The sequence below is a fragment of the Pieris napi genome, chromosome 8 (assembly GCF_905475465.1).
Source record: "Pieris napi chromosome 8, ilPieNapi1.2, whole genome shotgun sequence".
NCBI classification, from domain to species: domain Eukaryota; kingdom Metazoa; phylum Arthropoda; class Insecta; order Lepidoptera; family Pieridae; genus Pieris; species Pieris napi.
This window is the reverse complement of record NC_062241.1, coordinates 11,569,565-11,595,046: the sequence shown is the minus strand read 5'-3', so window position 1 is coordinate 11,595,046 and position 25,482 is coordinate 11,569,565. Positions and strand designations below refer to the sequence as shown.

Below are 25,482 nucleotides of genomic sequence, written 5' to 3'. Positions count from 1 at the left end.
TTTTATATTATTAGTCGATTAAAGTCGTTATTTATTAATAGCAAATAATAGAAGAGAACAACCATTTTAACTTATGACTTGTCACATTGAGTCTAGTCTTGTCTTTGAGTATAGTCTACTGTCACCATCTGTAAACATTTGTTTATTCTATAAGTTACTATACTACGTTTACGGTTATGGAGATGTGACCTAAAATAGTAAAAAGTTCACATTACTGTTTTAGAAAGTGTATTCTGTCTCTTTCTATACCTAAAACCTCTCTGTCTACTCACTTTCATTCGCAGCGCATATGTCGATAACATTGCTTGAGCGCAGGTTTTCGCGCGAATATACTTTAAAGTTAAATTAGTAAAATCATATTTTCAACCTCTGGAAAAAGATAAGTGTAAATTAAATGATTGATACAACGTTTTGATAATGAAGAACAAAAAACAGGATGTAAGTGTCTTTCAATGTTTTTAAATTCAAATGGAAAATCTTTAAACGCACTGAAATAGTATCAATATAATTAAAAGTAATTATACATATTTTATTTATTTATTTATTTATTTAATTATAAGTAATCTTACAGCTAACATATAAAATATTACAAAACAAACACTTATACAGTACAAAAAGCCAAAACAGATTACATAGATATACAATATTATATAAGAAAAATGTAACAAATAAGCGCATCAATAGAAAAAATATATACAGAGAACTGAAATTTAATATTTAAAACAAAAAATAATACCAAATACAACCTAAACAAAATTCGAGTCTTCCCGCCCCTTCAAATATTTTCTCACATGTTCCTTGGTGAGGTGGAAAATATCAAATTCCTCATAATTAGTGTTATAGTTAGATAAAACCCGAAACATTGGTGAATTATGCAGGTAATTCGAGTTCGTACGAGGCACATGGAACAATTTTGAGTGTCTTGTCGCATATTGAGAAGGAATTTTAAAAGAAATTAACGACAGCAAATAAGGGCTATCGATCCGCCCATTAAGAATACCATGTAAAAAAAGCAGGTCTTGCTGACTTCGCCGACTTTCTAATGAGTCTAAATTAAAATAATTGCAAGAATGCGCATAACTATCGAAGCATTGGTATTTTTTAAAACTAAGGAATTTTACAAACTTTTTTTGTATATTTTCTATTGCTTTTTTATACTTAGTATAATATGGAGACCACATAACACTCGCATACTCCAGCACGCTTCTAACATAAGCAAAATATAAGCTTTTAATGCAATGTATGTTATTAAATGTCTTGCATGACCGCTTGACAAATCCTAGTTGCATATACGCTTTGCCTGTTATGTCATCGATATGTTGTGATAGGCCCATTTTTTCATCTAATAGTATTCCCAGGTCTTTTACTAATTTTACTTGTTTTATTGGGGTGTTATCGATTTTGTAAGTGTATTGAATTTTTTTGTTTTTACGCGAAAAAGTTATCTTATTACATTTGTTTATATTTATTGAAAGTTTATTTTGTTTATAGTATATTTCTAACCTATTAAGATCTTGTTGAATTTGATTACAGTTATCTATTGATTTTATTCTTAAGAAAATTTTTTGGTCATCCGCGAACATAAGATGTTTAGAAAAGTGAAAACAATATTTTATATCGTACAAATAAGCATTAAATAATAATGGGCCAAGTATTGAACCTTGGGGTACTCCTGATGTAATGTTAGTGAACATGCTTTTGTACCCGCATATTACTGTTGCTTGCCGTCTGTTAGTTATGTATGACTTTATCCATCTGTAAAGGTCACCACGTATTCCAAGGGAGAAAAGCTTATGTAACAGGATAATATGATCAACGCGATCAAAAGCTTTTTCTATATCCGTGTAGATAGCGTCAATTTGGTCACCCTCATCCATACCTCTCAGTATATAGTCAGTAAAAATAGTCAAATTAGAAACTGTTGAGCGATTTTTAGTAAAGCCGTGTTGTTGCTCCGGTAGTTGTTTAGTGATTAATGGACTTATAACATTATGTACTAGTTCTTCGAACAGTTTGCTAAAAGAATTAAGGATTGAGATAGGTCGATAATGGTCAATTCTGTTTTTGGAGCCTTTTTTATGAATAGGAACTACATGTGCTTCTTTCCATTTTAAAGGGAATGCACAGAATGTGTTAAGGGACAGATTATATATATGTGATAGTGGTGCTGCAAGTTCCTTACTACATCTTTGTAGGAAAACTGCTGGTATTCCGTCACTACCTGGACCCTTGTTTATATTTAAATTTTTTATAGCTTTAAAGACGTCGTGTTCCGTTATGTGAATGTTATTATATATGATATCTGACTCAGGTAGTTCAGGTAGGTCATAAGTATCGTCAGGAGAGTGGAAGACGCTGTTGAAGAATTTATTAAAACCCTCACAAATCTCAGGCTCCGATTTATATGACTCATCTCCAAAAACTAGCATACTAGGGTACCCAGATTTACATTGCCTCTTGTTTCTTAAGTATGACCACAACGCCTTAGGATTCTTAGCCATGTTATCTTGTACATGCTGTTCATAAGATAGCATGCACTTTTTGGATATACGCTTTTGCCTACTACGTAACAACGAGAACTCGTCATAGTCTCGCGGGTTCTTGTACATTTTCCAACGCCTATGAGCTTTTAGTTTTTCTTTTATGACGTGTATCAGAGACTTAGTGTACCACACGGGGTACTTATTATTGCATTTATTACGGCTTATTGGGACATTGTTTATAATAGTTCTATTCACAATATCATAAAATTTTGTTGTAACTTCATCTATAGTGTCTCCATTAAGATGCTGTGTCCAGTTGACCTCGCTTAGTTCCTGATTAATAGCTTCGTAATTACCGCGATAGAAATTATACTTTTGACCAACTTTTGGAGACATTTTGCGCAGAAGTAAGTCAGTTGCATCAATACTTAAACAGGGGTGGTGCATATCGGGCTTAACCAATGCTATGTCAGCTCTGGTATTATCTAGAGAGACATTACTTAATATTAAATCCAACACATTGTTACAAATATTGGGAATAAAATTATGTTGTGTTAGGCCAGAAGAATTTAACTTTTTTATGAAATCTTCGGAGATTTCTTGTAACTGGGTCGTACCCTGCTTTAAAATAATAGGTCCCGTGGGAAACCAGTTAATGATAGGAAGATTAAAGTCACCAACAATTATGAAGTAATCATTTGGGTTTGATTCAATTATATGACTGAATGAGGAAATAAACGTCATAAGTCGTTGCGGCTGCTTAGAATCGGGTTTAATAAGAAGATTGCCTTCTTTTATATGTTAACCGTTGGTTAAGTCACTGTTGACTATATAGTTTAAATAATTCAGACATAATGAGAATTTATACTTGGACAAACAATTTTTTGGCAAACAAATCCTAAGTTTTTTAGAATTTATCGTAAATTTCCAAAAAAAATGTGGTTTGATATAAACTGGGGTTACTAAATAATTGGAAATAAGTTATCTGTATTCCCTAATATTAGGGTTAGTTAACTTAAAATAATAAAAATAATTATTATATTGTATGTTTGTAATGAAAAGCAATATAATTGTAATCGTATGCACTTTTATGTTATAAATCCCTTTAAAAAGTTATGGACAAAACGCACTAAAAAGTATTAAATTAGAATATTTCTTATTCATGTTGATAGGTATTGTATTACAAAAAGAATTAAATGTACTGAACGATGGTAATTTATTTATTTCCTCCTTCGGGTTTAAGTGGGTTCAAAAGGAACATAGAAGATCATTTAACACGTTTGTATCATTTAAAAATTCATCTATTTTTTTCAGGCGAAACATGCAGAAGTATCGGAGAGAAATATCAATAACAACATTATAACTAAAGAGAACAAAACAAATGACGCGAGCGTTAATTTAATATTCCTTGTATGTGTGATTGGAGTGTCTCTGGGCATCGCTCTAGAAATAATCAACGTACAAAATAGAATAACCAAAGATGACAACCGAAGTTACTGGGTATATTCCGCTTTCAACGATGTAGATAATAAAAATGGTATCCTCAAACATGTACATTCGGTATTAGAACGCCTCGGTTACGAGAAGAAAACTAATAAAACATGGAACTTACTTTGGTCTCACGATTATCCATTTAGATCGCTATACACAATAATACAAAATTTAAAACCAAACCAAAAAGTCAATCATTTCCCGGGAACGGGGTTTATAACGAACAAAGTTAATCTGGCAACATCGGATTCGAAATATATACCAAAGGCGTTTAAATTACCAAAAAGCAAAGAGGATTTTTTGAAATATGTCGCAGAGAATAGAAACGCATTGTTTTTGGAAAAGCACAATCAGCACAGAGGTGTGTACTTGAAGAACGTGAGCGAAATTGATTTGAATAATGGCGAAAGTTTTGTACAGGAATTTGTGCAAAACCCGTTTTTGGTGGATGGACATAAGTTTGATATTGGCGTGTATGTTGCTTTGACATCGGTGGATCCTCTCAGAGTGTATTGGTACAAGGGCGACGTCCTATTCAGGTATTTATTGATATTAATTAATCAGGGCATCTGGTATATATATGCAAAAAGTTTACACGTAATTTTAAAATTTTATTTTACGTATTTATAAGTATGAAAATTTAGAGAGTAGCTCTAGGACTTGGGTTCGACCCCCGTTGTGCACCATTGAATATATTTATTTATGCGCAAATAACACTTACTCTGTGACTGATAGCTTCAAGAGGAAACCAACAAGAAAGACACGTAATAATAAATCTATTATAATTTCTTCCCTATAAAAAATAGAAATAGCAGTTATATTCCCTTGCTTCCCTTATTGTGGGAACTTTAAACAAGATCTTTATTCATGTTTTTTCAAACCACGCCTTTCATTTGAAGTTAGTCCCTTCACCGATCTAATCAATACTAAATACATTTCTGATAAATTTTTCAGAAATTTATTAAATTAAATTCTGATAAACGAGCTAGGTCTGAACATCCATAGATATTATAAAGTAAAGGAAAATCGATTTTTTACTTTATAATATAATATCTTTATCACTTCGTGTATGTTATGTTTGCCTAAGTAGTTGTCACTATAATCTTGTATATTACTTTTCTTAAGTACCAAAGTAACAGTATGCCGCGTTGGCCAGCTTTCGTAAATAAATAAAAAAAATAATAATAGATTAGTAAATGCTTTTTCTAATGAAGGAACTATATTTGTATAATGTTATATATATATAATGTCAAACCCATTTACTAAACGGTTAGCATCATTTGGACATACAAGGAAGAAAAGTAATAAAATATACGTTACTATTTCTGTCTTGAATGGCTATTACTTTATGAATGGAAGATTATTATAACAGTGGTTATTATTGTATATTCGACAACTAATACATTACCAAGAATTTCATACTTATCTCCTGAAATGATAAGATATTTTTAGGTTATTTTTTACGTTACCCTCGATGACCTTAAGGCTTGAGCGTGCTATAGTTTGTCCCTGAGATCGTAGGTTCGAAACTCAGCTGTGCACCAATACTGTTCATTATATGTGCGCGTTCAACTTCCTCGTAGAAGGAAAATCGTGAGGACACCGGCATGTCTTAAATCTATACATCGACGGCGTGTGCACAAAAAGCTGATCACTTGCTTGTGTTTTAAATAAATATCATCAAACAGATTACGATATCTCAAGCCAGGACAGCACCACGGGCTTTATATATAAGTTTATACAATAAAGAGCAGTGTTGGCCTAGTGGCTTCAGCGTGCGACTCTCATACCTGAGGTCGTAGGTTCGATTCCCGGCTGTGCACCAATGGACTTTCTTTCTATGTGCGCATTTAACATTTGCTCGAACGGTAAAGGAAAACATCGTGAGGAACCCGACATGTCTTTGACCCAAAAATTCGACGGCGTGTGTCAGGCACTGGAGGCTGATCACCAACTTGCCTATTAGATTTAAAAATGATCATGAAACAGATTCAGAAATCCGAGGCCAAGACTTAAAAAGGTTGTAGCGCCGCTGATTATTTTTGTTGTTATACAATAAAGTCCCGCAACGCCCCAATGACGCAACATCTTTCAATCCGACTTCTGAGTCTAACCAAAAGTACTTAGACATCGTAAGAGCTAATAAATTACACTTTTAGGTCTAGTGTTGATATTTTTGCAGATATTGTCCAGAAAAATATTACCCATTTGACCCAAAGAATGTTGATAAATACGTGATAGGGGATGATTACTTGCCTACTTGGGAGCTCCCGTCTTTGGTACATCCTTATACAACTCTGGGTTTTGGCATGAAGGATGCATTTGACCACTATGCAAACTCTAAGGTACACACGCAAATGTTAAAAATACTACAGTTTAAAAAACGTGAACTAAGATACCGTGTTCGATTGTTTGTTAGATTTTTCTAAATTAAATGGTTGACTTGGTAATCACAATAGTATTTTTAGTCCACGCTTTATATTAAGGTCGCTAAACTTTTAAATTAACATCAGACTGCTAATAAATGTTTATTTATTAGGTGCTAACTTCGTTTTGATGTTATTGAAATATTACGAAATAATACCTTTTTTGTAAAGTGCACAAAAGTACAAATTGTATGTGAATATCCACCAGGACAGCTTAATACCATAAAACATAACTAGTAGAAAAACTCAGTCTCACAACGCAGTTCTTTTACCGTAAAAATTTGTGAGATCCATGTTAAGTTATGTCAATGTAGTTATGTTAATACGGTTAATTTCAGTCCGTAGATAACAGACCTTCTGGCTTAAGGTATTACGTAATTAGCTATCCAATCAACATCTTTTAGTGACCATATCATACAAATCTTTTGTTTTAAATAAATTTGGCCTCAAATCCAGGCTTCTATTTTATCCATGACGAAGTTATAGATAAAACAAGAAATCAAGAGATCACCTACTTGACTATTCGATTAACAAATGATCATGGATGAGATACAGAAATCAAAGACCTAATGTAATCCTAGACCTAAAAAGGTTGTAGTGCCACTGATTTATTTATTTTACTTTAGCTAGGCAGGCTAGGCTGTCATTGTATAGAAATTTGAGAAAATGAAGTATGATTGACTAAACTCAACCCATATTTGTTTTTATAGATGAATTTATTCCGTAGTCATTTTCTTTATTTTAATGTGTCATTCAAATAACTCAAAGAAGAAGTACATTTTAGGCGTTGATTTATTCAATTATGTTTGTTTTAGGGCTTGGATACGGAGAATATGTGGGAAGAGATTCAAAAAGCAATCACCGAGGTTTTCGTAAAGAATGAACATTATGTTATTGAGGCTGTAAGTACATTGAAATCACAAATCTTTCGTTCCTTATTGTACTCACTTTGAGGTAAAGTTCTTATAAACATAAACGTCGCTGTATTTATAGTTTCAAGCTGCTAGATTAAAAAATTACGTAATTTCCATACAAAATTTCATCCCATTACAGCCTTTTGCACTAAAAATTAGCCTAGCCAGGTCTAGACTATCTATGAATCAAATTTCATTTAAATCGGTTCAGTAAAGACGTGATTGCGTAACATACCGAAATACAGAGTTATTTTCCCATTTACAATATATGTTTCGTATTTTGTGTATCTATCTTTTAGATTAAGCTTGTGTTTCCTGGAGGTGATGAAATTTTAGTTATAAGGCCGCTCTTTGCTCTCCAAAACCTGCTGTTTATATAATATCTTATTTATTATTTAAATTAAATGTTAAGTTAATAAATAGATGAAGGTATATAAAGAAATGGAAAGGTTCGTCCTATACACTACCAAATAGGCGAGAATATAGACAAAAAATTACTTTTCAGCTGAAGAAATATAATTCCAAAGACAATTTCTTCGAAATGATGCGTTTCGATTTGATAGTGGATGAGAATCTAAAGGTCTACATGCTAGAAGCTAATATGTCTCCAAACTTGAGTTCTGCACATTTCCCGCAGAACCAAATGCTTTATGAACAAGTTTTATATAATCTATTCTCTTTGACTGGTGTGGCTAGTTATGTGGATAGTACCAGGTAAATTTAATTTAACATATTAACATTTTATTTTCTTCGAAAAAATTTGGTAGGAGTAAAATAGCAATTTGGAAAACTGATAAACCGCACTAAAATTCGTTATTCTATTTTTATATTATAATTTTTCCTATGATGATATTGATAGTTACAAAAAAATAGAGGATGTAACATATTTTTGGCGGGAAATTATATTTAGGGGCAACATTTGAAGGGATCGTAAATTCAAGACATCGCTTGCATAAGCATTAAAACCCTTTCGTCGAAAGAAAATAATAATTTTGGACACTATTTTGAAACACGTTCTACACTTTCAGGAGAAGTACAGCAAAAAGTTGTTGATTTATGATATATATTAGGTATCCTTCTCTATTTGGTATTTTATAATAAAAAATACTATCTTTAATACTCATAAAAGTAGTATTTTTGTAGTGGTTTAAAGCGCATCTACCAACACCTACCTATTTCAACTGGATGTGAACAGTAGGTACCTACTATGGACTATTTTTGTTGCCATGGTTACGTTTTGAATATAAAAAACATCGTAGCCATGGTAACGAGCAGGTTACTAGTTACCTAACTGTCATCCACTTTCTAATGAACTATCTTGTCTCGGCATTGGTAGTAATACCAATATGTGTAATTCCATTATATTTCCAGCAACCAAACAGTGAATAATATGATATCAGCCCAGAAAAACATAGCAGTTTTTAGTAAGGAATGTAACACAATATGTAAGGATAACTGCGAAGCGACATCTGTTTGCGTTTTGTGCAAACCTTGCCTGACGCCGAAGCTGGAAAAGGCTTTACTTAAGGCACATAGAGAAAATTTACATAAAGGCGATATTAGAAGATTATTTCCTCCAACTATGGTTAGCAAATATTTTTTCTCTTCTATATATACCGCCGGTGATCATATTATATTGTGGTTTTATTAACTAAACAATTTTCCATTTTCAGCTTCAAAATGATATAGAAATAAACATGAACCATGTAAGCCAAATAAACAGGATACAGCATTTATGGTATCAAGGAAAATGTAATATTGACGCTACGTGGTGTGTTTAAATATAAATAAAAATCAGTGCTCTAAAAGAATTTAATTCCAAAAATAAACATTAACTACATCTTTTCTTATTGACTATCACTGTACCATAGACTGTAATAATCCCAAAATGTAACTCCCCAAATCTTCATCTTGATTTGTCCAAGACACATAAATGTTCTTTGTACTATCATCTTCACCTTCAACTTTTATCAGAACAGATTCAACAGATATATTACCATCCGATATAGTTATAGACCATCCTTGCAATTTTTCAGTTAGTAACCCTTTTAATTTCTCAGCTGTTTTGACGGCAGGACCAGGATCATCAAAACGAACAGTGCTAGTGAAGCGGATTATGTGCCTGTTTATACCAATTTCTTCACAAACTTCATCAATATCTAGGAAGGACAATCTGTTGTCTTTAACACAAAGTATTCCATGAACTACTCTTCTTCTTTTTGGATCTGGGGGCTGGGCATTGTATCTCACTGCTTCGGCTTTGAGTAATCTTAGGGACACATCTATAGGAATCTTTGTTGGTGTGTTAATTACTGCAGTTTCCCCATTTGCTGGCATGTAACAATTTATACTAAATTCTTTTTCAATTTTATCCTTTAAAAATTCCATTTTCTGAGCTTCTCCATGGACAAGAAGCACATTCTTTGGCTCACAATACTGTATCAACTGCATGATGCCTTTTGCATCAGCATGTGCAGAAAAAGACATGTACTCAACTGCCATCTTAACTTCTACAACTTGGCGATTTTCAAATTCTATTTTCTTTGCTCCATTTAATATTTTATGCCCAACAGTGCCTTGGACACAAAAACCAGGCATGATTAGCATGTTTTGTTCATATGGTGCCCACTTTTTGAATATATTGAGAGACAGGCCAGCATGCAACATACCAGGTGTAGCAAATACTACCATTGCGCCAGGATTGTCAATGTAGGATTTATCAAAAGGTTTGATATGTTTGAAATCAAACATGTTCCTTTGAACAAAAGTTTTTCTAATTTTCTGATTTGTCCATGTAATAAACATTTTGTAATAATTATTTGCTTTTTCAGTTAAGCCTAGAGCAAAATACACTGGGTACTTTAAATTCATTCTTTCCCAATAAGTTTCAAGTAGAATACATAATTCTTGTGCTCTTCCTAAAGCAAACACAGGTATCAAAACTTTGCCACCCTTTTCGACACATTCATGGACTTTCTTAAGGAAATCTCTTTCGCGACAACGTTTGGAATCCCTTATGGTAGTGGCATATGTTGATTCTGATATTAATAAATCAGGGCGGCATTTATCTATCCATGCTGCACCTAAATGTCGATCAGGAGTCATATTATAATCACCAGTGTAAACCACAGACTGTGAGCCTACTCTGATCCAAAACATAGCAGCACCAAGAACATGGCCTGCATAATAAGCTTTAATCTCCAACTCATTATCAACCATTACAGATTGGTGAAGGGTTACTGCTGTAACTTTCTTAATACAGTCTTTAATCATTTGGGATGTAAAAAAGTTTGACTCACCCTTTCTTTCAACAGCTACCTTTCTCATATCTTCTAGAAGAATTGGAGCTATGGCTTTGGTTGGATGCGTCATATAAATAGGACCCGTGTATCCTACCATTTCTGACATATAAGGTAAAGCGCCACAGTGATCAAGGTGGAAATGCGATATAATAACACAATCTATTTGACTCGTTATTGGGCCCTCGGGAACAATATACGAAAAGTCAGGAAACCGTCGTTCATCATTGTAGCCCATGTGCATACCACAATCCAGCATGATATTTTTACCACCCATTGACAACAAAATACAGCTTCGTCCGACATCCTGTCCAGCTCCCAAAGGTGTTATTTTGATTTCGGGCATTTTAGCAGACTGATAGATAAAAAGAATAAGTAGAAATTAAGGTTTATCAATAGTGTTAACTAGCATAATATAAATAAGTCGCAGTTTATTCCCTTGAACTTTAATTAAATTTATTAGATGATATTAGAAATTTTAAAACTGTTCTTGTTCTTAGACTTAGTTCGTTTAAGGTCACGTAATAGAAGAAACCAAACAAATTGTTAAGAATTAAGGTTTAAAAATTAAAATGTTTATCTAAAATGTTATCTATATAATACATGAGTTATTTTTTTTTCTCTAGATTACAGAATAATAAGTAATATTATGGCGAGTGGGGATTGAAGAAGTATAGATAACAAATTTCGAGACACTTTGGCAATTGGCATATTATGTCTGAATGTCTAAATTTTGGGTATTCTAATTTGTCATTCCTCAAAAGAAAACATTGTAAGGCTGTAAGCTCTGATTTTTCATTCCGTAGAATTCTGACATTCCATTAGTGTTGCTACTAAAAAAGTTCTCCACTGAAAAACGGACAATTTGACTTTGAACAATAAAATTCTACGTATTATTACTCAAGTGACCTCATACAAAAATAACAAATACTTCAATATCACGAACAGTACATCGAAATTACTAGTCCTAAAAACTGTATCACTCGACTGCACATGTTTCGGTCTCCTGAAAACGAGGGTAACATTATGCAAATTTCAAAAAGGAAAAACACCTATGGTATGGCAATCAAGGTTTATGGTACATGAAAAGATCTTCCGACTAGTTTTTAAAAATTAACTTAATGTACTACTTATTATAATGAATATTAATTTGATAACGTATGATATGATATGTGTGATACAAATAATATAAGAATTGACAAATTAATATGACTCATAGTGCGTTTTCCAATTACAGCACTAGAGCGCATTATGCGGCATAATGCTCAACGTTGAATGTTCCAACTACAGCAACGCTTCGCACAATTGAGCTCTCTCAAAACTAATGCTCTCGCGTGCTTCTCGCAATCAATACCAACACAGTGACAGAAAATTGACCAGTGTTTTTCTTTAAGTTGGCATTTATCGAAATTTTCGTTAGTAAATATGTATTATTTATTGTTGAAAAATTTGTAAGGCTTTCGTTTCGTCGTAGATTTTGAAAATAATTAAAGTTATTTCAAACTGCTAAAAAAAAATATAAGTATGGATGAAGGTATAAATAGTTACTTTTTTATATTTCACATTTAAAATATGAATACAATTTTATTTTAACATTCGGATCTGTAAACAAATTTATTTTACAGGATTATACCTTTGTAAACATTGCAATGGTTTTGAAAAAGTATAGAATTTTTTAGAAATCATTTAAAAAAAATTACTCAAAACGTAAATGATGTAAACTTCTTACATGAAACTAAATATTTTACTGTTAATTTAGCTTGTTAAAACCTTATATTCTTTAAAGGTTTTCTCTTATTTCCGTAAAAAAATGTTATCTAATGAAATAATTTGATTATTAAAATAAGCGTAAAAAGTTTTCAACCAATTATTATTGTTTACCATGAGGTTGCTAACTCTATTCAGAACATTTTTTTTTTTCAACACTGACTTAGCGCACTCTGCTGATGCATTTGAAAACTAAGTCACACTCACGTCCCAATTAAGCTTCAGCATTATGCGGCACTGAGTCGCATTATGCTCTGTAATTGGAAAACGCACATAATGTAAAATCCTTTTAAGACAAATTTGCACGCCATTATGTGTGGCAGAATATGCGAACTTTCGATTGTACCACCTTAACATTCTTCCACTTCTCTTATTTTTTACATTATTCATAAAATACACAATATGTCCCTCATATATAGAATCGTGTACTTGATCCCTCATTATTACATTCATTTTCATGTACATAATATAACACTTAGATTAATTAAAAGCAAAGACTATAATTTAATTTGTACATTGGTGGTTTCTATCAATACTTTTAGTTGTCAAAATCTATTATTACTCATATTTGGTCGTAAAAACCGATAGTCGTAACAGCCGAAGACGTTGTTAAGTACCTAATAAAATAAAATAAAATTGTTATAGAACAGGGGGCAAACGGGCATGAGGCTCACCTGATGTTAAGTGATACCGCCGCCCATGGACACTCTCAATGCCAGAGGAGCCCTCTGGCGAGTGCGTTGCCGGCCTTTTAAGGATTGGTACGCTCTTTTCTTGAAGGACCCAAAGTCGAATTGGTTCGGAAATACTTCAGTGGGCAGCTGGTTCCACAAAGTGGTGGTGCGCGGCAAAAACTGCCTTGATAAACACTCATTCGATGACATCCGATGATGAAACTCAGCTGCAGGTATTAATCCGAACAACTCCTCTGAACACTCTCCATGGTAAATGCGTTAGAACATGCAAAGTGACCCCACATTTATACGCAACGCCAAAGGATCAAGCCGCTCGGAGAGGGATTGGTCGTCGACAATTCGAACCGCTCTTCGTTGAATACGGTCAAGTGGAAGGAGCTGGTACTGGGGACCCCCGCCCAGAGGTGTGAACAGTAATCCATGTGGGGCAGAATTTGCGCTTTCTATAGTTGCAAGCGGTGGCCCGGAGTGAAGTACCGTCTCTCCTTGCTAAGCAAGTGACCGCGAAACTGAACGTCGTTTGATATGTCGACGCCAAGTATTCCAAAAACATACTACATATAATTATCATTTTCTACCTTAACAAAATCTGTTATTTTAGTTTATTTGAAACACTTCTGTAGTACGTACGCAGTTTGTAATTCACGCTGAATTTTAATTAAAGTATTGTCATAATTTCCCTGCAAGTGAAAGTGTTTTTTAAAAAGAAAAATTTTTCTTAATACATTGACAGCATTGAGACCATCATACAAAGTTGGCACTGTAAATTGTTCTTCAGTCTCGTCCTGTTCGTCACTATTCACTTGAACTTCTTGTACAATATCTTCTTCCATAGCTGGTACACACATTGCACCCACATCAATAAGCTCCTCTGCTTCAGTAGTAGATAAATCAGGTGTGGCACTGGCTGCTTCACCACTCATTTTCCCGCCGACGATACCGTGCCTAGCCCGGAAACGTTGAATCCAACTGGACGAGCAAACGAAATCTTCACCAAAATGCTGAGCAAAATCGTTTGCTTTTTGTTGAAGAATTGGTCCATTTATTGGCAAATTATTTGTCCTCTGATATTTAAACCACTTTAGCAAAGCTTCGTCAATTTTCGTATGCTTCGTCGTTCTTGCTCTTTTCATTTTTAATAAATTGTTCTCAAAAAGTGTTTGAATTTTTTCTCTCTCTTTCCAAATGGTTGAAATTGTTGAGTGTGATACACCATATTCCGCGGCTAAGTCTTTGTTTGAAATTCCACTCTCAAGCTTTGAAATAATACATGATTTTTCTTCTATAGTAATTTGTTTTCTTTTTCCTTGCGACATGTTAAGTTTCACATTAATTCAACAATACGTATTGTGCTTCTAGTGTTCAGATAAGTAACAAACTGATTAAGGGGAAATGAAAAAGTGGGCTTTGCGCTTCGATTATACTGCATACATGTGTACCTATATTGTTTCTGAGAAATACAATAGACCCTAAACTGGAGATATTTTTGTTTACTTTGGCGATCTTAATCACTTTAGTGTGCCAGATGTGGAAAGGGGATACTGCCCTCACCCATTCAAATGTTTACAATGGCTGGTTGTTCTAACAGATATAATTCTCCGAAAATATCAGTTTAATGTAGTTGCTTAAAGAGATATGTTGTAAGAAGCGATGTCATAAAAAGCAGTGTTTTTTATAAGGCAGTCAAATAGAATTCAGCCAGGACCTTTGATTTTGGTCAATATAACTGGAATTTTGTTCATCTACATCTACACTACATCATTTAGTAGTCGTAAACGATTTTGACTGTATATTCTCTTTTTCTGAAAACAAAATATTAATTTTGTTAGTACTTTGATCAAATAGAAAACTGACAAACTTGTGTAAGATCGCACCAAGGTTTATTCAGCAGGCAACTTTAATATTAAAACTTTGAAATAATTTGTAAAATTGATGCACACCTACTAGTAACTATGTACTTTGTTCTAAACTTAAAAATTGTCACTAAAACTCACTTTGCAGCATATTGTTGCAGCAATTAAAGTTTTTAATAACCAAATGTCAGTAATTTCAGTAATTAATATTATAGTAAACTTCTCTATATTAACTTAGTAATACATAATTAAAGAAAATGTCTACTTACCATTACTTAGTATTGTTTACTGGATTTTATATTTCCAAAGTTCATGAAGCAAACATCCACTTGATTTAATAAATTTATATCAATATTATATCATTACCTTCTAATATAATTACAATAATATATTTAAAACATCTAATTAAGTTCATAAGTGACTGCTTTCACATCTGAAATATAGAAATAAAATGTACCATCATTTTACTTTATGATAAGCAATACACTTAAATGGTATAAAGTTTACAACAAAAAGTATCTTTAACTTACATGTTAGTTAATGTATTTTTTCAAATTAAAGAACCATTTCAAAGACACCTACAATATAAAATATATTGATTAAAGATATCGAATACAACTTAAACTAATCCATGAATTAAACTTTGATTTTTCATTCCGTAGAATTCTGACATTTCATAAGTGTTGCTACAAAAGTTTCTCCATCGAAAAAGGGAGAAGTTTGACCCATTTGAGGTCAATAAAAAATAAAATGCCTCGTATTTTTTATGTTTTTCCTACAAAAAGGTAAATCTAAATACATATTTACTTACTCAAGTAACCTAATACAAAAATAACAAATATCTCCATATCACGAACAGTATATCGAATTTACTTTAATTACTAAATTTTATTCTTGAGCTGGCATCACTGCCTACTAATTCCAGGTTTAGTAAACCTATTTAAAAAAAAACAAATTTTATCTTTAATTGTGCGTTTTTTACTGTTTGTGGTGAAAAGGGACGTAATTATCACTCGCCATAAAACCACTATTAATGTGGAGCACCACAATTAATAAAATGGATACAATCAGTAACAAATATAATGTATATGTATAGACTCAGATGTTCAGACTCGTATTGAAATTGAAAAATGTGCCCGGCCAAGAAGGTTTGTAATATCTGACATGGTAAAAAATGATAGCTGTCAGAAATATCAAATGTCAGAATTCTACGGAGTTAAAAATCAAAGTACAGGTGTGCAAAATTCAGAAAATCAAGAAACGGCTCTAGAGGTGAGGGGCTATTTTCAAACACCGAATTCATCTATATATATATAAAAATGAAACCCTATGTCGCTTGGTCACGGCATCACGCGTGAACGGCTGGACTGATTTTGCTAATTCTGTATTTGTTACTTTCAGGGGAAGAATATGCAGGTTTTATTAAGCATTTCAGTTTCTGGCCCCCATTGTCAAGTAGATTATGTTAGATTGATCTCTTCAATCCATAACATGCTTTGATTTTTTAATGAATATTGTCCATTTTTTTAGTTAATATTCATTTTTTTACTATAATACTATTAGTGATTACTTTTTTACGAAAAAAATGATATAAAGGTATCACATCTTAGGGTAGGATTTTATATAAAACTCGAAATTATAGTTAGGAAGGTAGATACCTACTTTTCGAATTGAAAATGGTTGGAAACTACCAACTTATGAAATTGTATCTTGGTGGACACGTCTTGACTCTTGACAGGTTATAAGAAAATTTCTGGTTGTCTGTTTATAATTGTTCTGTGGAAACTGGAAATGTTTATTGTTACTATGAACATAGTTTAATATTTGGAATATTTTAAATTCCTATTTCCTAAATTATTAAAGATCGTGTTCAAATTACCTAAATACGCAAGAAATACTACGGACACGACACGACAAACAAGTGCAGCTGAGTAATGCCTAAGCTTTGTAAACATTGCGGCTTATAAATTGGTATGACATACCAAACTTTACTTCTTATGCTTTCAACAGTTGTGATATCTTATCAGTGAGTTTGCCGGTTTGAAAGTGAATACGTGTTTTTGTATTTATTAAATAAAAAAATGTCCGGGGAATCTTCTGCTTCGACTGCGAATGAAAAAGTTGCTCTCATAACAGGAATAACTGGACAGGTGATTAAACAAAATTCAATTTACTGCTATATAATTTAAATCCTAATAAAAATTATATTGTTTTAATTCACATAAAGTAAATTTTTCTCTTGAAATTTCTTAGCTCTCAATTTTTCAGCAACAAATTGGCTGTGTTATATTAATTTAAGATTATTACAAATAATTTTTTGCTATAACTTGCTATTAAATATTTTACTGCTATTACTATAATCAGAAGTATCTGTATTAAATTGTATTATACATTTTAGGATGGATCTTATTTAGCAGAGTTTTTAATTGAAAAGGGTTATGAAGTGCATGGAATTTTAAGGCGCTCTTCATCATTCAATACTGGCCGAATTCAACATTTATATGAAAAACCTGCTTGCTTTTCTGGAGGGCGTATGCATTTGCATTATGGAGATCTAACTGACACCACCTGCCTTATTAGTATTATTTCAAAGGTGAGGTTTTGTTTTATTATATAAAAGTAACCTTGAATTTATTTTAATATAAAAAAATATCACATAAATTTTCCTTGTAACACAACGCATTAAAATACAATAGCTCTTTACAAAGTACCTTTTATCACACTTGTTGACTCAAATTTTGTTGACTAGCTGTTGACGTTAACTTCATATGAAAATATATCTCCTGAAAATGGATATTCATTGTGAAAAAACTAGTCTTTTCTTTGAACTGAACTTATATATTCTATCACCAATTTATAAATGTTGCAATTGTTGTATTTTATCAGATAATTTAGTAGCAATCTAAATAGAACATCAATATTCAATTATACCAAAATTACTTACGAATAAAATGTAACAATAGGGCTGATAAATCAAAACTTAAATGCATCATTAAAAATTAATGCTCCTGTATATTCTATGGTTGAGTGTTGGTGTGTTCAAGCGAGTAAGAACTTCCATTATCGCCCCGATATACCTATTTGCTAGCATTGTTTAGGCGGATCGGCATATTACTGTTGCCTTTATAGCAGAGGAAATGAATTTCTATTAGAAGTGTTTGGGTATGGAATAAAAGTAACTGACTGATTCTGGTGCCCAGAATAATTTCTGACACGCAGATACAAACGAGACTAAGAATTTCATAAAGTCGTGTGAGTTTGTTATAACAAAATGTTAACCGATTTTTGGCTCGATTCATTCATCAACTATGAACGAAACATGTTTTCTCTATTATGACCACATTGTTTTGAGGGATCAGGAAGATTTTTGTAAAGGATTTTAGCTTTAGAAAACAGATATACAAAGTTTATACGTCGAAAAATAAAATAATGTTTAATAAAAGATAATTGCTTCATACTCATTATCTAAATTACACTTTCGTGTTTCCATACACACATAGAAACTGCTGCGGGTAATTACCTGCAGTTTAGTTAAAAGCTAATAAGCTTTAATTAGCTTTTAACTGATATATGATACCTATAAATAAATAAGTATATTACTGTTATAAACACGAGTTGTGGTCACCATGTTAAGCAAAGTAAATTCATATTGTATAAAAAATTACTTGAATTGTCTCTCAATTATCAATCTGAAATTAATTTCTTAAAGAGCTGTGTTAAGAAATACAATTGTAATATACTTATGGAGATGTTACACTTAAATATTAATATTATTCATGAATATTGTAAAGGTTATATTCATGGCACGCTTGTTATTGAAACTGTATTCATACACTTGCTCTATACAAAAATTACAATTCTTGCAGAGCTCTGCATCTACTAGATGTAGGTATTTATGTGAAATTAATTTAAACAATTAATTACCTATAAGTTATTTTTGTCATATATTTTTTTGCTATTTATTCAAATAGTAGAAGTAGTTTTATATTAACAAAAAAATATACATTGAAATAAATAACTAAACTTAACATAAACTAAAATATATTATTAAAAGGAGTCCCTTTAGGCAAGGTTCCGAAGATACTGGCAGCGTTCCCCCTTTGAATCACTAAACTTATTCTTTGTCCGAGGTAGCTGCCAGATCTTCGGTCTCCTGTGATGTCGACTAACCTTTTTGATATTTCTTTAAAAAGCCTTAAAGCGCTAGGACCCCACGGACCAAGGGTCTCGACACCGAATGGGACAAAATCATATTCTGAGCCTAGACCCCTGTATTTGTATATGTAGATACTTAGATCTAATAATTTAAATTAGTGTACGTTGAATTTTTAAAGACATAGTTTATGTGTTATGTAATTTTTCCCCAATTTATTTCTCTTCCAATAAACTATTTGAAATGAACGTTCGAACTTGCTTTAATTTTACTGTTGAATGCTTAGAAATCGCTAAATAAGAATTGAATATTGAAATTAAACACAAAATTATGAGAGTCGCACGCCGAAGCCACAGGGCCATATATGGATTGGAAACCACAAAATCTGTTTACATATTTTGGTTTGTTTTAGCAAATAAAAACACAATAAATTTTTACAGGTCAAACCAAAAGAGATATACAATCTTGGAGCTCAATCGCACGTGAAGGTTTCCTTTGAGCTCAGTGAATACACAGCTCAAGTGGACGCGTTAGGGACCCTGAGGTTGTTAGAAGCAGTGAGGGTGGCTGGCCTAGAAAAGCAGACCAAAATTTACCAGGCATCTACCTCTGAGCTCTATGGAAAAGTAGTGGAAATACCACAGACTGAAAACACGCCGTTCTATCCACGATCGCCCTATGGTATGTTCTATAAAGTTTTTTGTAACTAGCCGACCAAGGTTACTTCGTAAAATCAAATCAAAATCATTTTTTGAAGTTATACTTCTTTAGGCGCGTTATGAAAAATTGATGAGAGTGAAATTTTACGATGCGCGGGCACCGTGACACAAAATTAACAGAATGAAGTTGCCCACGGAAGATGCTACTACATTGGACATAATTTAAAAACAACATTCGAATAATAATAGAATTTATGTTACACTTAATGTAAGAGAATAATAATAAATATTTATTTATTTAATTTTTCAAATGTAAACTGAACTTAATCGACTAAAATGACTCCTTTTGCAGTCTTTGATTATTTAATTTTAATTAATTATTTGCATGCAATCAAAAACTATTTTTAATAATGCCAAAGAAGTATAACTTCTTACGCGCGTACGTAAGTACTCGCACCCTTTTTTAATTTAGGTAATACAATGTACAACTATGAACGTCAAAAAGAAATACATATTCAATGCTTCTAATTTTACATTTACTGCCAGTCCCAACGGGCGAAGAACGGAAGAGACGAACTGGAAATAAACTCTTCGCCACTCTTTTTAATCGCCAAGTTTTTTTTGTTTTACACAATGTTTGTTAAGCTGTTGGTTAGCTTAACAAACGAAGCTGCATTACACCATGTTCCACATGACATCTTATTTAATTAATAATTAAATTATGAACAAAGATTTGTCCTCCTGCTGATAGAGGAGATTGTACCTTGTTGTAGTCAACTAATAACCTTCCTTGGTTTTCCTTTTTATTTCATTTTTTTTTGTTTTTTTAAATATGACATAATTATATTGATTTGACGATTTCTTTGAAATATATTTATTATGTATTTAGTTATGTAGTTAGATAGATAAATGGATTTCACTTGACCACTCAGTATGATGCAATGTTTCGAGTATTATAAGAAACTATTAGTAGTTATTATTATTACAATATTTTTTTTTTAATTTGTCGAAATTTAAAAAATATAAATTCGGTTTTATTTACATAACTCAATATTTCGAGAGTTTAAATGTCTGACAACTGTTTTGTAAAACAAACAACTTTGCAATTAAAAACAGTAGCGGAGAGTTTATCGCGATTTCAAATCGTCGTTCGTGACGTTTTGTAAATAAGTAATTTGTAATAATGTACATAATTTGTTTATGTAAATAAGTTTAATTTGTGCAGAGACATTTATAAATAAACTAGCTGACCTGGCAAACGTCGTTTTGCCATGTATATCATTTATAATAAAAATAGGGGTTGATCGTAGAGGGGTGAAAGTTAGGGGTTGTATGTATTTTTTAATGATGTATCATAAAAAATAACAACAGAAAAAATATGTAAAAATAAAAAATATATATTTAGGGGACTACCCTTAACATTTAGGGGGAGGAAAAATAGATGTTGTCCGATTCTTAGACATACCCAATCCAATATGCGCACAAAATTTCATGAGAATCGGTCGAGCCGTTTCGGAGGAGTTTAACCACAAACACCGCGACACGAGAATTTTATATATTAGATTAATGAATATTATTTTGCTATTTATTTCATCGTGGCCAGAGAGCTTAAATTCTTTGTACGAGCCAAGGCTGTACATTTTTCTCACTCAGGCTTTCTTAGTTTTATAAGCGTGGCGATTTCCTAAATCGTGGGAGTTGCGCCGAGAGTATAGCCAGACAAAGGGACTCATTGGTCTAGTGGTTAGTACCCCTGTCTGCGAATCCATGGGTCCCGGGTTCGATCCCCGGCTGAGACGAACATCGATGTGATGAGCATTTGGTGTTGTGCGTCTTGTGTAGTCTTGGGTGTTTAAATATGTATTTATATGTCTATCTATCTATAATACGTATATCCGTTGCCTAGTACCCATAACACAAGCTTCACCAGCTTAGCATGGGACCAGGTCAATTGGTGTGAATTGTCTTAAAAAAAAAAGGCATTCTGTTCAAGTTTTACATTGCATTCATTCGTTTCATATAATTTAATGACGTGAAATAAGTGATACCTGTATCTTATATTCCATAATTAACATATTTATCAATTAACATTTAATTATTTCGCTTATATTCCATTGTTGTACGCGAGTGGTTAATATATAATAAAACTAAAATCCTCTATTATTTAAAACACCCCGATGATCCTTACAACCTATTAAGATATTATTTTACGTTAAAAAAATACAACTTTTGATCGTTCCAATAAAAGTTTCTTGTAATTTACCAAAACTAAATGATTTTTTACACGCTTTATATTAGCTTCACCTGTATATATGTATGTATGTAACCGACTCCTTCGGACTCGATTTTGACCCGCTTTTAACGGACAGATTTAATTCAAACTTTGCGCACCTGTCAAAGATCGATGACATTGCAATAATCCGAAAAAAAATAAAAAATACTTAACTAAAAAATGAATAATACTTTAAAAAAACTAAAAAACAGCGTGTTTTTTAGTTTTTTTTTAACTATTTTTTTTTTATCAATCAATTCGTAACTTTCAGCTTGTGCAAAATTATATGGCTATTGGATTGTCGTAAATTACCGCGAGGCGTACGGTATGTTCGCGTGTAACGGACTATTGTTCAATCATGAGAGCCCGCGTAGAGGGGAGAATTTTGTCACGAGGAAGATCACGAGGGCAGTGGCTAAGATACAGCTGGGTTTGCTGGAATGTTTGGAGCTGGGGAATTTGGATAGTAAGAGAGATTGGGGTCACGCCAAGGACTATGTCGAGGTAAGTTTTTCACTGAAACTTAGTAATTTTGAAATAGTACTTTGACAGAATTATAAAATTAAACCGACATCAAATAGCTTCAATGTTATTTTGCTATATTATATTATTAGTTAACACAAAAGATTAGAACGTGTAGGTACTTTACACTTTTAAAATTTACTGAGGGTAGGTTAGTAACACGTCCGTTTCGCACGAAGTCTCAAAATAAGAGTGAGTCAACGCCGGTATTGCTTCGCGTTATATAGGTTTCTGCTACAAGATGGCGTTAGTCCGCTAACAATATAGATACCGGTTAACATCTTGAACAAAAGTCCTTGCCTGCGCAGAAGCGATTTTTAGGTATCACTGGGAGGGGGGCGGCCGAAGCGGGCGGTGGTGCACGGCGGCAGGACAGTGACGTGTCTATCGCGTGATTGGTAAATCAGTTGACGTTTGTGTCCCGCGCTGCGGAAACTTTCCCCCGCTCCCTTGTTTAATGTTCAAGATGTTTGCCGGTATCTGTACATGTCTAGATGTGTGGGCTGGTATTTCAATAACTACTGAACCGATGATGAAACTTAGATTGTTCCGTACGTTAGAATACATTTAGTAAAATTAATAGTGCTTGGAAAACTTAATAGTCAATTATTATCCGATTCTTTTAACGTCACATGCAGCTCAAACTGATAACCGTATTTTTTGAAGATGGTTAAAATTGGCAAATGGCTACTTTAAAATGTAATAGTGGTGCTACAACCTTTTTAGGTCTAGGCCTCAGATTTTTGTATCTGTTTCATGATCATTTGTTAATCTAATCGGCAAGTAGACTTTTTGGATCTAAGGCAAGCCGGTTTCCTCACGATGTTTTCCTTCACCGTTCGAGCGAATGTTAAATGCGCACATAGAAAGAAAGTCCATTGGTGCACAGCCGGGGATCGAACCTACGACCTCAGGGATGAGAGTCGAACGCTGAAGCCACTTGGCCAACACATAATAATTAATACTACAGTGAAAATTAATAGAATTAATTTCATAATAATCAGGCAATGTGGCTGATGCTACAACAAGAGAAGCCGGAAGACTTCGTAGTGGCAATGGGGGAGGCGCACAGTGTTAGGGAGTTTGTCGATAAGGCTTTCGCGCACGTGGGGAGGACTATCGAGTGGAGGGGAAGTGGGGTGGAGGAGACGGGGCACGATAAAGCCACGGGACAACTGCTAGTGCGGGTCAACCCTAAGTATTTCAGACCTACTGAAGTGGTGAGTTAATACAAATTCTATTTAGAATTACAGTCAAAATCTGTTATAACGATATCGAAGGGACTACTCATATTTGGTCGTAACAGCCGATGACGTTGTTATTAACAACCTAATATGTATGTACAATAGAATTCAGCCGGGACCTTTGATTTTGGTCAATATAACCGGTATGTTGTTTGTAACATACACATGTATAACACATAAATTTCATATTTTTATCGACATTTTACATCGATATCATAATATCGTCACTCGCACAGAACTACATAAAAACTGGTCTTGCGGGATTCGCGCGTGAATGTGTGCGTGTACGCAGGTAACCGGTGATACGCAGCCAGTGCGCTTGGTGGCTTGGTATTTGACGCACATATGTTTATTTCTTTATAAAATATAATATTAAGTGAATATTGTAACCAAACATGAAATTAAATTAATTCACTTTAAAATGGTGGTTAATTCATTTACCCCATACTGGTGACCCCCGACGTGATGTGAACACGCAACCTTCTGATCCTCTCCTTCTGTTCTAAACGATTCAACATTTTCGCTTTTTATTAATTGTGTTATATACAATTTAAATTAGCTGTGGAAATGCGAATAAAATATTGGCTTTGCATCTCCTCGGACGTAACCGAAAGAAAAAACCGTTGTTTTTTTCAGGACCTATTACTAGGTGACGCAAGTAAAGCCAAGCAACAGCTTGGCTGGTCTCCACGGATGACCTTCGATGAGCTGGTCGTTGACATGATGGATGCTGACATGGAGCTCATGAGGAAGAATCCACAGGCGTAGAAAGGAAACAGACTGTATGTTTTGGTAAACTTGTGCAATTTTTTTTATATTTTTGTTTTATACATGTTTTAATAAAGTGTCTTAACAGTCAATTGTAAACATTCAGCAACAATGGCCATTTTAATAGACTTTTTTTCTTCAAATTATTACATTTTTGGTTATATTTAGCTTCTCTTACATAATAAGATGTAATTTTCCTTTAATTATACTATATATATAGTTATATTTGGTTAACTTTAAGATATAAATGGGGTGAGACACCCGTACAAAATATTAATTGTATTTTTCGTAATATGGGTAATTCTTATTACGACTTTATTGCTTTAGTTTAAGGTTTAATTTGTAAGTCACATTTTGTCTAGCGGTCGTTATATAGATGATACTTTGAAAAGTACTTTTTTGTTAATTCTATAAAAGGCCATTACACAATTAGCAATTTTGCTACCGGTGTCAAGCAGCCGCATAACGCTTTGTACATTATTGTATTATTAAATAATTGTCTGCACAAACACCAGGTTCTGTGGCTATACCATAGACAACGGAGTGAAACCATAATCATAAATTATTTCAATTCCTCAGTAGAGTTTGAATTTGACAGATGACAGATAGTTCATGTCAATTTATTATGTTAAAAATTTAAGAAAAATATGTTCTTGTGTCAATGTAAACAGAATATTTATCCATGTCTCCACAGCAAATGTCAAATTCATATTGCTTTATATCTAATACCACTCTGAATAGGGTAAGATTCTCAGTCTTGATTTAAATATAGATATGTCATAAACGTGTTGACATACCGGAGTAATAGTTAAGTCTCAACAAGTCATATATACATTCCAATAAAGATGGTTCTTATAATGCATTTTTGTATTGAATTACAAAGTTACGAATTAATTTAAACACTGAAACATGCTTAACGATTTTCAACATACCAGC

The 25,482-nt window shown here is 33.0% G+C and overlaps 3 protein-coding genes and 1 long non-coding RNA gene across 4 annotated transcripts; 2 read left to right on the top strand and 2 right to left on the bottom strand.

The window, feature by feature from the left end:
• The first annotated feature begins 177 nt into the window (after window positions 1-177).
• Window positions 178-9,160, top strand: LOC125051645 (probable tubulin polyglutamylase ttll-15). Its single transcript, XM_047652132.1, has 7 exons — window positions 178-438; window positions 3,798-4,513; window positions 6,157-6,319; window positions 7,216-7,302; window positions 7,820-8,028; window positions 8,686-8,899; window positions 8,988-9,160. The coding sequence occupies exons 1-7, from the start codon at window positions 418-420 to the stop codon at window positions 9,093-9,095; spliced, it is 1,518 nt and encodes a 505-aa protein (XP_047508088.1). The 5' UTR covers window positions 178-417; the 3' UTR covers window positions 9,096-9,160.
• LOC125051641 (integrator complex subunit 11) lies at window positions 9,113-11,215 on the bottom strand. The gene has a single exon (XM_047652127.1). It carries the CDS (start codon window positions 10,957-10,959, stop codon window positions 9,172-9,174), a length of 1,788 nt encoding a protein of 595 aa, XP_047508083.1. The 5' UTR covers window positions 10,960-11,215; the 3' UTR covers window positions 9,113-9,171.
• Window positions 11,216-13,141: 1,926 nt separating this feature from the next.
• LOC125051659 lies at window positions 13,142-15,608 on the bottom strand. Its single transcript, XR_007117316.1, has 3 exons — window positions 15,459-15,608; window positions 15,198-15,361; window positions 13,142-14,877 (listed from the first exon to the last, which is right to left on the bottom strand). It is a non-coding gene; the product is annotated as an uncharacterized LOC125051659 (long non-coding RNA).
• A 1,075-nt stretch (window positions 15,609-16,683) lies between these two features.
• Window positions 16,684-25,404, top strand: LOC125051651 (GDP-mannose 4,6 dehydratase). Its single transcript, XM_047652141.1, has 6 exons — window positions 16,684-17,078; window positions 17,327-17,521; window positions 19,522-19,762; window positions 22,284-22,516; window positions 23,539-23,754; window positions 24,415-25,404. Exons 1-6 carry the CDS (start codon window positions 17,010-17,012, stop codon window positions 24,544-24,546), a joined length of 1,086 nt encoding a protein of 361 aa, XP_047508097.1. The 5' UTR covers window positions 16,684-17,009; the 3' UTR covers window positions 24,547-25,404.
• The last annotated feature ends 78 nt before the right edge of the window (window positions 25,405-25,482 follow it).

Bases quoted from the DNA above. Each gene is read 5' to 3' on its own strand.
- LOC125051645 (XM_047652132.1), top strand. From the start codon at position 418: ATGAAGAACAAAAAACAGGAT. The intron at 4,514-6,156 runs GTATTTATTGAT...ATATTTTTGCAG, and splicing joins AAGGGCGACGTCCTATTCAG to ATATTGTCCAGAAAAATATT. The intron at 6,320-7,215 runs GTACACACGCAA...TGTTTGTTTTAG, and splicing joins ACCACTATGCAAACTCTAAG to GGCTTGGATACGGAGAATAT.
- LOC125051651 (XM_047652141.1), top strand. From the start codon at position 17,010: ATGTCCGGGGAATCTTCTGCTTCGACTGCGAATGAAAAAGTTGCTCTC. The intron at 22,517-23,538 runs GTAAGTTTTTCA...CATAATAATCAG, and splicing joins ACGCCAAGGACTATGTCGAG to GCAATGTGGCTGATGCTACA. The intron at 23,755-24,414 runs GTGAGTTAATAC...TGTTTTTTTCAG, and splicing joins ATTTCAGACCTACTGAAGTG to GACCTATTACTAGGTGACGC.
- LOC125051641 (XM_047652127.1), bottom strand. From the start codon at position 10,959: ATGCCCGAAATCAAAATAACACCTTTGGGAGCTGGACAGGATGTCGGA.